Here is a 12,728-nt window from a genome sequence, read left to right as displayed (position 1 = left end):
ATATGGCCGACAATCCATATTCGATCAATAAATTTTACTACGATACAGATTTCAATGGTAATTACGGTAAATCATTAATATTTTTCGAATATCCGCGATAAGGTATTGTTTTTTCGAATATTAACGGTAAATCTATTTTTTTTACATTTACATTCTCGGTTGAGTTTCTTTAACATTTTATTTTTTTTAAGCAAGAGAAACAATAATGATACAAATTATATATTTCCTTTATTTCCTCCAAAAATGAAGAGTTACAGAAATAACGAACAATACACGTACAATTCAACACTATTCACATCTTTTTTTACAAATGTTCATTAAATATCTGGATTTGGGATCGATATTACTCCCGATTTTAATAGAAAAAATATTTTTGCCAAAATGTAAAAATGAAAATATTACGCAAACTTTGGGATTATGCTTAGGCCATCATTAACAATATTGGCTTATAATATTCGTACTACGTTAATTAGAGAGTTCTACACAAAGGGCAGACCATGTGTGGTCCCTATATCAGCCATGATGGTGTTTTGTTTTTGTTTTTTGTCTTTCCTTTATTACTCGTTTTATCACGTAATCCCAAACTATGTTCTAAGGATCAGTCACGTGTTTCGTTTGCAGAATGTATAGTATGGTTCGTGCATGTAGCTCTGTAAGGATACCAAACAACCGAACAGCAATACACGTCATAGGCGGGTACCGTCATTCTCCAGTACAGTTTAAAGTTTATTATATTCCGTAAGCTTTACTGCTCATTGATAAAGCATAAAATGTATGCTACGAAGATGACATAGTAAGTACATACAATCATAAACTAGTAATCCAAATGCCCACAACACACTCTAGTTTAGAATTTTTCATAATCATCATCATCAACAACATCAGTAGTTACGGCATTATAGCGCATGATTGGCTTATGTATAGAAATAAATCAGTATGTACATTTCACATTCCTGACTTAATTCGATTTCATTATTTTTTTATCTTAACGTATTTCAAAATGGCTACTGGCCGTGGAATGCATTGTATGTCGTATACAATTCACTATGTAAATAAAAACTCTATAAAACTTAACATGTATCTGATTATGTAGTAGTGTTTGTCAATGACGTCTTATATTAGCTCCAGTGACTTATTCGTCTAGGCACTAGATAGACATTGAATAGGTAAAACGTCTTTTGAGAGTTTGAATGTACCCAATACTTAGCAGCATGATAAAACAATATGTTATTGATAACAACTGCAAGTCTGTCATTTTTTGGAAAGAATGCATGTTTCAAAACCTCATTCATAGAACGTCAAATATTTCATTAAGTGTACATTTTAGCATGTCATAACCACAAAAGTCAATGCAGTGATTACTGAAAGACCTTGTTAAAAACGTCAAATATACGATATCATGTGACACATCAACAAAACGTCTATCTAAATAACAACCTTCCATTCGAAGTCTTTATGTTTTTGGTTTTTATTACTTCTAGACGACAAGGTCTGTTTTCTTAAAACAGCAAGGTCACCACCAGTTCTGAACATTTTAGTCAAGCATCAAGGAGTATGGGCTACTAGGGTCCCTCTGTGCACATGTCTTTCTAGAATGGCGTTCAGACCATGGCCATAAAACATTGGTGTGTTGATGGATAGGGATGGCTCCTTCCGGTTTGTCCATACCAAGACATGCCCGGTGTCGAAGACATTTTACGGAGGCGTGGTTCTATAATCATGCAATACATGCTCATGTATCCATCATCTAACTTCAATCATGATTTCGGCGCCGGGGATACCCCCCGAGATCTCTATCAGTAATGCACTTGTTCCCTGTGAGATGAGAAATACCTAAGCCTCTAGTATGAGGTATTCGTTCTGTCGTTACCGGCATAGCTTGTTTCTTCTTTCTCCGCCGCTTCCGTGATGCTTACAAAAGCATTTCCGTACCAGACATATTTCTCAGTCATTTTCGGAATAGCAGACTGCAGTTTACACAGTCTGGCTTTTTATTCACCGTGTTTGTTTGGCGATACACACGTCACTATGTGCTAACTCATCATGGTTTCACTGCTAATTGCTTTCATCGCATCTCTTGGTTCTATTTTAGACATATCTTTTTCGTACATTTTATGGAGTGTTATATCACGTTGTCTGTATATTTGCTAAGTTTAATTTGATGTTTTTTAAATACAAACATTCCAACTCTACACCTGCTAAAGGCAAAACTATTAAGTGGCAGTAAATATAACAATGACACACGTATAAAACAATGCCAAGGCCTAGTGTCCGTTGTGTTAACTGTTGATTAAGAGGATATTTAAAGGTTCTCCGTTTAATACCATACATGTTAGACGAGAATGTCTGAATACCAATATGTGTAAGGATTAGAAACACGAGTGAATATTTGAGTATTATGAAGATTTAAATATCTTTTATTTAACTGGAAAGCATTGTGTTATTTAGCCGTCATATTTCTAAAACCCTTAAATGCCATTTTTAAAATGCAGTAAAGCTATCTTTCAAAATGAGACAAGATCGGTACCATTACCACGCGATATATCTGTGACATCATTTGAGAATAGCATAGTTTGATTTTGTAGTAATGGGTATATGTTCAAGAAACATGACAAGTTTGAAAATCAGATTTATAGATCCAATAACATAAATGCAATTCGATGCAAACATTTCTTTTGTATTTTATGAGTATTTTGTGCTTTATCTTAGTATTTACAAGAATCATCAGTCTGTTTTTGCGGTTATAGAAATCAGATTAATGTCGTTCACTCAAGGATATCACTCTTGTAAAGCAGGTTGAAACCTAAAAATAAAGAAAAAAATACATATATTAGCTTTATCATTTGAATGAAGATGACCGAGCTTCAAGTGAAAAAAAATATCCTTTATTCATTCTGGCATCGCCAAACGAATGTAGTTTAGTAATCATATCTTCGTTATAACATTTTTATTAACTTAATAAGTGAAATAAGTGCAATATCACATAATTATTTGTTCAGAAAGATTATTTAATGGAAAAACACGCAATACTTTAATAATTATAACACAGAAATTAGGATAAAATCGATTAAATGTTGAGTTTTATTATATTCAAATTTTATTTTAAATTATCAAAGGTTTAATAAAGTATTTAAACGGCACACAATTAGTTATTGATATCCGGTGGTAATTTTCCGTTTTGTTGACCGCTGATAACACTGAATATGTGATACTATCATTGCATCTATGCTCCTATGAATGCCAAATGAACGTGATAGAATTATAAATTATAATGCCATATGAATGTAAATATTGTGAAATACACCTAATAACATGATATATTAATGTGTAACTGATGGATGACGTCAATTTATTTGTCAACTGTCGTTTGCACCATGATCTGGCTCTTTGTTTAATGTATTGGGCGTCCTATTAACAGTCAAGTCATGTAAGGTCGTGCCTTCATGTGTGTAGTGTTTGCGGGTAGGTGTGTATTTTTGCTGGAGGCGATGGTGCGGATGTGATGCCGACTTAGAGCGCTACCTCACCGAAATATCGTGTAAAAAGCACCCAGCGCAGTACATGTATTTTAGCCAGTCACATTATACTGACAGCTGATCAAACAGTTGTTGCGATTACACCAAATATTGAACGTTGAGCAGTGAACAGCATTTGCCATTTATAAGAATTTGTCCCGGATTTGTAGCAAATACCGATATATCTTTCCATTTTGTAGTGAATAGACTAGCGATTTACGCCCCACATTATACATGCAGTGCATACAATACGGTTTCAATTAATTATACTGATGATGAAAGACAACACATCAGATCCAATTAAGTAGCTAACTTAAGTATCTTATTTAACAAGATAGTTAATAAAATAGCCAACCATTATAGTAAAAAAACAATTAATACACTTTCAGCCAGTTTGTTACATGAACTATACCCTTATAACCGGTAACCTTTTATTTTATCCTAGTACCTCAATTGGTCTTCAAACCTTCAACACTGGCATATTACCATGTGTATACATTGAACTTGTATTTCATTACACAACTACGTTGCCAGCAATGCATAATAATAATTGTTCCACAAAGTAAAACATGCACTTTTGTAAATTTATTACAGCATCTTTGTCTTTATATACCTTTGAGATGTAACTAAGCAAAGGTTATATGACGTATTGTACCGCAACTCATGAATCTTTGTTTGTGTTGTTTATACTTCTGTTGTTGTCTCTGTCTATTGCTACTTTCAGTACATGAACTGATCTGATACCGGGTTCCTGAAACGTTTCTTTTCGTATTTTGTCTATGGCGATTTTAAACTTTGACTTTAGCTCCTGCTCAGATAAGGTGTTTTGCATATCCTGCACGTGTCGAGTTAACAATGGTCAAAGCTACTGCAATTATAACGTTAATATGATTGAACGTTTGTATATTTTTCGAATAAACGAACATTAATACAAAATATTACATTTTTAAGTAAACAGCTATCGGCAGAGCGTTTGACTGTATATTTTAGAATGTGGTTACATTTTTCGGTCAAAGCCGTGATGAAGGAAGATATTTTTATTAATATCCCCGCTCATAATTCGTATTATTTTACCTTGCATATATTGTCTGGACTGAATTCGTTATTAAGTGAATGAAATTGTCTGAGATACATAATGGCCGCCCATTTTATTGTTTTATTTTTGAGTACAGTTTGAGTGTTTATCGTCATATTTACTCTAGCTCAATCAGGAATCAGTAATGTGTTGGCCTGAACAAATGTTTCAACATTTAATGGTGATTGGTAACGTTCATGGATGATGTGTTCAAACAAAGAAAATCCTGTGCTTTATAAATTATACTGACATCACTGTCTACGATAAAACATAGGCTATGCTATATTGTATAAGGCCATTGTTCTATATTATCTATCTGCGCAATATTCTGCCTGTGGGGTAAACAACAAAATCTGTTTCATGTCACTATATTTATGTAATGAACAGTTATGCAAGTTATTGAGTGTGTGTACGTACCAGTGGCGTTTATTTCCGGTGTCCTGTCGAGAGTTACGTAGTACGTGGGGAGTATTGTCAGCTTAACGTGATCGTGTAAATAAACCATGGGTAATCAGTGTTAGGTTGCGTTTGTGGTTTTTACATAGTTTTTGGCATAGGCTGTAAGCGCTCGTAAGACCAAAAAGTTAGTGACGTCATGAAAAATGGGATAACCTGATTTAGCCCAGAATGGTTTGAGCTAGCAGTATATAAGCGAGGTTTCATCTCATTCTAGAAGAGAAATCTGATGCTGACTGAAGAACACGGTGAAGATACAACAACGATAAGGTATATACAAAGGCTGGATAAGTCTTTGTGGAAGAACTGGATAAGTCTTCCATAGCGTGGTAGTTGTTGGTCGCTGAATAAGTGACCAGTGGTCGTGAGGTAGTAGGTTAGGGTGATTAGCGGTTGTAAGGCCTGTGCACGGTGTAGCTATTACGCTGGATAAGCCGGTGCGCAAGGTTGTCACTGCGCTGTACTATTGCCGGGAGCGCTTGTAATAGTCGTGTGCTAGTTGGTCAGTGCCGTGCGCCGCGCTGCATAAGCCGGTGCGCTGAATGTCTTTTCTAGCCTTCCTGTTAACGTTAAATGTGTATTGTAGTTGTGAGTCCCGTGGCAAGTAGCACGACCCTGTTTATTGTATGCAACTGGATCATAGGTTTGTCGTATTAAAATCCTTTGTAAATAATACTAACTACAGTCTGATTAGTTTTGCTTCGGTCCAATTCATATATGAAGTCTCTGCGCTACTAAGCAAGTGCGCTAAGGCGAAGCTACCGGAACTGCACAGCATATCCCGAGAGTCACTTGGGACGGACCAAATAGGTACCCACCACGGTGCACGTTACATTTATAACATTCAGTCTCGTAGTCTCGGGAACCGAAGTACTTGTTGTCAATATAAATGATTTTGTTTACCTATCTCCGGATTGTTAGTTATATGGTACCTTCTGTATAAGATATACACGTCCCGATGTTTTCTTTAACGTTTGTCACAGTCTCGCTAACATGACACTTTCTGGACTCCTTTAATGATCTCAAATGAAATTTTAATTGATTTAAGATATTGTTATCACATTACAGATGTAACAAGAATTTCACCGAATACTTGCCAAATTATATTTTCAGTAACTAATGCCTAGTCTGCAAACGTCACCATTTTGACTTTAATTTTATTGTATTCAATATGCCGTCACAATGTTGTGACTTCATGTCAATTATCTTAAGGATCCCTGTCCCGCTGCAGGCAAAATAATAAATAATTCCACAGTAGATTTTCGTACACGGAGTAACCTACCTTAAGTTCATTTCAGATATAACTGAATCACGACTGGACTGGTGTATATTAGATTTTTATTCTTAATTACATTTTCATAAAAAAAATCTGAAAAGTTCCGCAATTTTTTTTTTCCTGTTCAGATATCATTTATTAAGATATAGTCATGCCAGAAAAGATTCAATACATCTATACACATTGTGCAGCGGCACTCTCCTTAAATCTTACATCTCATGGAATTTTCATACCAGGTTATATAAGAAATTTACGAAAATACAAAACAGTCATATAAAATAATGCATATAAGTCCGGATATTAACAGTAATTGATACGAGTTCTGAGTTTTGTCAATGTTAGTGTTTTATGTATAACATTGATAGGTCATAATCAAGGACAATGTCGAACGAACACTTGTAAAGCTTTATAATTAACTATATGTTAATTGGTTTTGTGGTCTGTCTTTCCATCGGTTTAAATTGAAGAAAGTGTTATGTTAAAACTATAGTTTGGATATTTTTCACTGCTTTTATAAAAGTTCATAAAGAAAAATCCACGAAGTTTCACTGGAAAAATATGAAAATGTGTTGTCATGACTGCAATGAATCATGGTGTTTCCATGTGGTCGATGAGATAATTTCCAACTTCAGCATCATACCACTTGATATCGCTTATTCAAGCGTATTTTTAAGCATTCAAAGTAGCACCATCGTTAGTAAGTAATTCAGTAAAACCATAATCTTCATTACGTTATAATATGATGACTAAGACGGTGTGTGTTCTCTGTGTTGTATGGCGAAGGGACATCCCAACCGAGTTTACATCACTAAAGTAACAAATTACATCCTTAATTGAATATAATGGGAATTTAGCAACGTAAAGCACAGCTACCATGTGGTAACAAGCTTAATAAGACCAGTTAGGATAACAATAGCGATGAAAGGAGGGGAGGGAGAATAGATGGGGAGAGACATTTTGACATTTTGACATATTACATTCATTATTATATTGATTATTGCGATATAATAAAAGAAATAATGAGTTTTTCATGTTCTTTCCCAAAAAGAATATCCTATACGCTTATTATCAGTAGTTATTATAAATCAATACTATTCAACTCCAGCGTGTTTCATAGCCAACGAGGATTTAACAAGCTGGTTGGTGTATTTGAATGGAATAATCAGACCACCTACCCTTCAAGCAGAGCTACAGAGTGTACTGTTTTCAGCTGTTTGGGTCACCCCAGATCAAACGTTAGATTGTTACATTCTGTCAAAACGTCTGTTTGCGTGTTGTAATGTTCGTATATTGTTATTGAGTAATCAAAGTTCTCGGGGCAGTAACTGGATCAAACATTGCATTATGCTGTTAAAGTTAATAGCAGCTGAATTTAATGATACTGCAGAATATATACCGTTGCATGCCGATGTCTTTGCGTAATTTTATGTAAATAACAAACATATAAACCAAAACTTTTCAATGTAAAATGTAAAGTTTCAAAGTTTTAAATTCACAGTAATCACATGTCGAACGAGCTAAGTGACTAAACTTATTGGCTAACGTTGTTAAGTCGAAACGAGCTTAGCAACTAAAGAATGATTCACTCGGGCATGTCGTAATGAACTTAGCGACTAACAATTAATTACAACGATCAGTCGAACTGAGCTTAGCGACTAAATTAATTAATTTGGTAAGTCGGAACGAGCTTAGCAACTAAACAATGGATTTCTCTGGTAAGTCGTAACGAGAATAGCGGCTATGCAATGAACTACTTTGTTTATTCTGACAAAATAAGAACAAAGTATAAGCGCAACCAAACGTTCTAGTTTCTTGGTGGCGGAACTATGCCAGCACAAAGAGCATATTTCAACAGTCGACTAGACTACCTCCGTAAGAACCCATCAGGTCAGAATGATAGTATCGATTTAACGTCAAGTGGCCTACATTCCCATGTTAGGCGGAGCGTCAGTAAGTCAAGGGGCGTTAAAGTGTTAACATGGTCTTTCGGGAGCATGCGGCTTTTTTATGACTTCTGTTGTCGACGAGAAAATGGAAACGATATTGACGAAGAAGTAAAGAACTAATTTCACGTTAACTTTAAACTAAAACAAAATACAGGGACACCAATGGACATTTTTTACACATTGTTTGTTTTAGGAACAATGTATTTTTTTCGAGATTGTACTTCAATAAACTTGTAAGTTCGTTGTATTTTATTTTTTTATATAAAAACAATTCATTTATTTTTATTTTGCATCTAACTGAGCAACGAGGCAATGCAAAGTCGAATTCTGTTAAAGATGAAGTAATCTCACAAAAAGGTAATATAGATACACTATGTCATTTCATGTGTGTTTAATCTATTTCATCAAAAATGGTGTCATAAAGGATCTTTGTGAGCAACGTTTCCCCGATGAAATGACGATATTTGTGTGTAGTCTTCACCAACTTGCCTCTCCTGAAATTCTGTTTTTTAAAAACTAAAAAACAAGTATGCATGCCTTCCGATTAAATAACATCTCATTCCGATATTTATATAATGCAGCAGTGTTGTAATGATATCATCCCAATCTAAACATGTTGCAGTGCACCTGTAACAGTCAGGGATCTGGTGAGTTTGCCAAAACGTTCTAGGCCGTATTTCGAATGAGACAAATGTGCCAAAAATGACGTGTTTTTTTTACAAAAGGAGTTGTTGGTTTAGGTTGTAATGAAGGGTTAGGATTTTTAGGGCTTGCGTGGGCTGTCTTTGGTGTTTGGCAACCCCAATAGATCTGCCAAGCTGGAATACAATATATTACATCAGAATACCAACTTCCAATTTCTGAATCCGTTTCTAACTATTGGTCAATAATGGCTCAATGTTTCTAACTATTGGGCAATAATCGCTCAATGTTTCTAACTATTGGTCAATAATTGCTCAGTTTCTAACCATTGGTCAATAATGGCTCGATGGTTATAACTGTTGGTCAATAATGGCTCAATGTTTCTTACCATTGGTCAATAATGACTCAATGGTTCTAACTATTGGTCAATAATGGCTCAATGTTTCTTACTATTTGTCAATAATGGCTCAATGTTTCTAACTATTGGTCAATAATGGCTCAATGTTTCTAACTATTGGTCAATAATGGCTCAATTTTTCTAACTATTGGTCAATAATGGCTCAATGTTTCTAACTATTGGTTAATAATGGCTCAATGTTTTAGTTTTATTGCATATTGATATCACGAATTTACAAACAACACGACACATATGGTTTCACTAACAAGAGGCCCAGAGGGCCTGAATCGCTCACCTGAATATGTTTAAAATAATTGGTATGAAGTAAATATATAGCACTCCTTGGTAGGTGCTGTAAGTACATATGAAATTTCAGATATACAAACTTCAAACAGAGCCCCACCCCTATGCCCCAAGGGGGGGGGGGGGTCATACCCACCAATTATATAAAATTGAGACCCCTTGGCACAAAGATGCTCTAGACTAAATAAAGGATACAATCCCTTAATCCCGATGGTCGAAGATCGAATAAGGATTTTAAAGATTTTATCTCTATTTCTCCTATTGGGCCCTCCTTCTGCCCCCTGGGAGACCACACCCACTGCTTATACAAAATTGAGTTTCTTTGGCACAGGGATGCTCCAGACTAAACTAGGATAAAAACTCTTAATCCCTATGGTAGAAGAAGTATTTTAAAGGTTTTACCTCATTTTTTCCCTATTTGGCCTCGCCCCTCAGGCCCCTGGGGGACCAGACCCACGGTTTATACAAAATTGTTTTCCCCTCACCCAAGGATGCTTCAGACTAAATATGGAACAAATCCTTTCATTCCTTCAGAAGAAGAAGGATTTTAAAGAATTTGCTATATTTCCCCTATCGGGCCCTGCCCCTCAGCCCCCAGGGGGGCCAGACCCATCATTTATACAAAATCTGTTCCCATTCCCCCAAGGATGCTCCAGACCAAATATAGAACAAATCATTTCATTCCTACGGTAGAAGAAGGATTTTAAAGACTTTATCTCTATTTCCCCTATTGGGCCCGCTCCTCTGCCCCCAGGGGGGTCACACTCACCGTTTATACAAAATTGAGTCCCCTTGGCCTAAGGATGCTCCAGATCAAATTTAGTCAAAAACCACTTGGCCGTTCAGGACAAGTAGCGTTTTGATGGAAAAGTTGACGGACGGACGACGGACGACGGACGCTGCGGTATGGCATAAGCTCATCATGGTCCTTTGGACCAGGTGAGCTAACAATAATAACAGACTAGAATTGACATAAAATGTCGATATGCCAGGGCCCGTATTTACGAAGGTTTTCTGATGCTCAGACTCAGATTCAGTGCTCAATCAAGAGAAAGAATAATAAAACATTTTGTCAACAATTTTGTAAAACTTCAGGGCAGTTAAAGCCAAACACTGTTTCTAAAGTTCATTGTTGACCTTGTGACATAAATCATGCGAGTAACAAGAATCGACGCTTGAGCATGAGAACGGTTTCATAAATATCGGCCATGATGTCAAATCATAGGTATTCGTGTGGAATAACCCATGTTATAGACCAGGCTATCAGGCATGAAACGAACAAATCAGATACAGAACTGGCTGAAGTGTGCCACGTACCTTAAAGAGTAGTAGAGACCCAAAGTGTACCGAAACGGATATTCAATCTGTAATACATTGTATGTAGTCCTTGATACGTACGTGATTAAATAGGCTATAGACATCAAACGATGGCATACTGTATTCTCAATTGACCCTGTATGCATACTGATCAGTACGCAAACAGACATGATAAGACATCTTGAAAGATGTAATGTATTTGCCACACAGAAAGACCAACGACGTGTCTATACAAGATGAAGTTTAATTTAAGTTGGATTATCCGCTTTGTGAAACATGATGTGGATCTTATTTTCCAAATGTGATTGAGCAATAGTGCGCGTTAGGCTAATGCTCTCTGAAACCTTATCATTAGCACTGTACTCTTAGTCTCATAAACATAACATGAACTGCCCATCAAAACAAACACACTGGCAAGTTTATCAAGTTACCTTATAAGTATTTAAAATTATCATATGCTCACACTGTTTTCATTGATAGAGATAAAAGAGATAAAAAGACATGCTTGTGTAGATGCAAAAATAAACAGCCTTTCAAATTTATGTCATGATAACTTTTTGCTCAACGTTGATGAGGCAGTTTAAGTTATGACTGCTGAGGTTATTGGATGTTCTTGTTATATACTTTTCATTGTATATAAATTCCACATAGAAGGCAGTTTATAATGTTATTGTTGAAAGTTGAAATAAAATGCGAGGTTCTGATGATATTGTTTTCGAAATCAATGATATTTTACTCGATAACTGCAGAATTCGACATAACCCTCACCCCAACTATTACACATAGGTTTTTTAACCTCATTTTATTCAATGATTGTCATTGTGTTAGAGGAAAACAATTGAAATATAGCTAAGATATCGGGATTTCCAAATATAATATACCGCAATGAATAGTTACAAGCCCTTTCATTGTATTTTTTGTTATAACTATACATAAGTGTATAACTACATCACAAATAACAGCTTCATCGATTTCTCTCTTTCATTTTCGGTTCCAAGGACCTCCGTCTCTTTACCACTGTTATTGAATCCTTACTGTTACTGATATACATAACTGTAAATTATTATGCGTTCAATGACAACCCATGCCTGCTTCCTTTCTTTCGTTACAAGATCAGTAATTGTATCAATTACGTTTCCAATACAATTCAAGAGCCTAGTCAGACATGATACCACTTAAACTGCTTAATGACGCAGGCTAACACTACAAACATAATTTGCCCATCTTTGGATCAGTTAAGACGCGGTATCAGCAAAGCACAATTTATGTAATTAGCGTTACAGATGCATTGCATGCATTCAAACTGATATATCAAGCAAATATTGTTATAACAAGGATCCTCTGATCATGATATAAGCAGGCAGATATCCCTTTAACTCTGTTAAGCTTTTTATATTCTTTGTTTCGCTTTCGTCAAAGAATTTCAGACGAATCGACCTGTGCACTGCATCTCATACATCTTCCTGATCGATAAGGCCATATTGTTGAAATTTAATTTTGTACCTTTTCTTCTTCTTCTTCCGCCTTCAACTTGTCCGACCTTTTTCTCAGACAAGTAGCATTAGTGGATGTGCGAATATATGCAAGATACTTCCTTTTTCAGTTGTGCATACCAAATGACCATTCCGTCCTGTAATTCATCGAAATTAGTATATTGTGCTATTTTGCTCATATTGTGTATAAGTATATAAGTGTGGTAAGGCTCTGCAAACAATAAACTGCAAAGTGGATAGTTCAGGAGATTTTGTAACAGCCGGCGTTCGTGGATTACATAATTATACAAGAGAGACTAATGCATTAC

At 35.7% G+C, this 12,728-nt stretch overlaps 1 protein-coding gene across 3 annotated transcripts in view; it reads left to right on the top strand.

Annotated features, from left to right (window-relative positions):
- Positions 1-12,728, top strand: part of LOC110450312 — a 106,766-nt gene that overhangs the window by 78,885 nt on the left and 15,153 nt on the right. The window contains exon 2 of one of the 3 annotated variants that reach the window (XM_021497774.1): positions 5,264-5,316. The exons of the other annotated variants lie outside the window; for them this stretch is intronic. Within the exon in view, the coding sequence (XP_021353449.1) occupies positions 5,264-5,316 (53 nt within the window). The remainder of the gene's footprint in view (positions 1-5,263; positions 5,317-12,728) is intronic. 3 annotated transcript variants of the gene reach the window in all.

The sequence above is a fragment of the Mizuhopecten yessoensis genome, unplaced genomic scaffold, assembly GCF_002113885.1.
Source record: "Mizuhopecten yessoensis strain PY_sf001 unplaced genomic scaffold, ASM211388v2 scaffold5155, whole genome shotgun sequence".
Classification (NCBI taxonomy): Eukaryota; Metazoa; Mollusca; class Bivalvia; order Pectinida; family Pectinidae; genus Mizuhopecten; species Mizuhopecten yessoensis.
The sequence above is the reverse complement of the archived record's forward strand: the minus strand, read 5'-3'. Positions and strand labels throughout refer to the sequence as shown.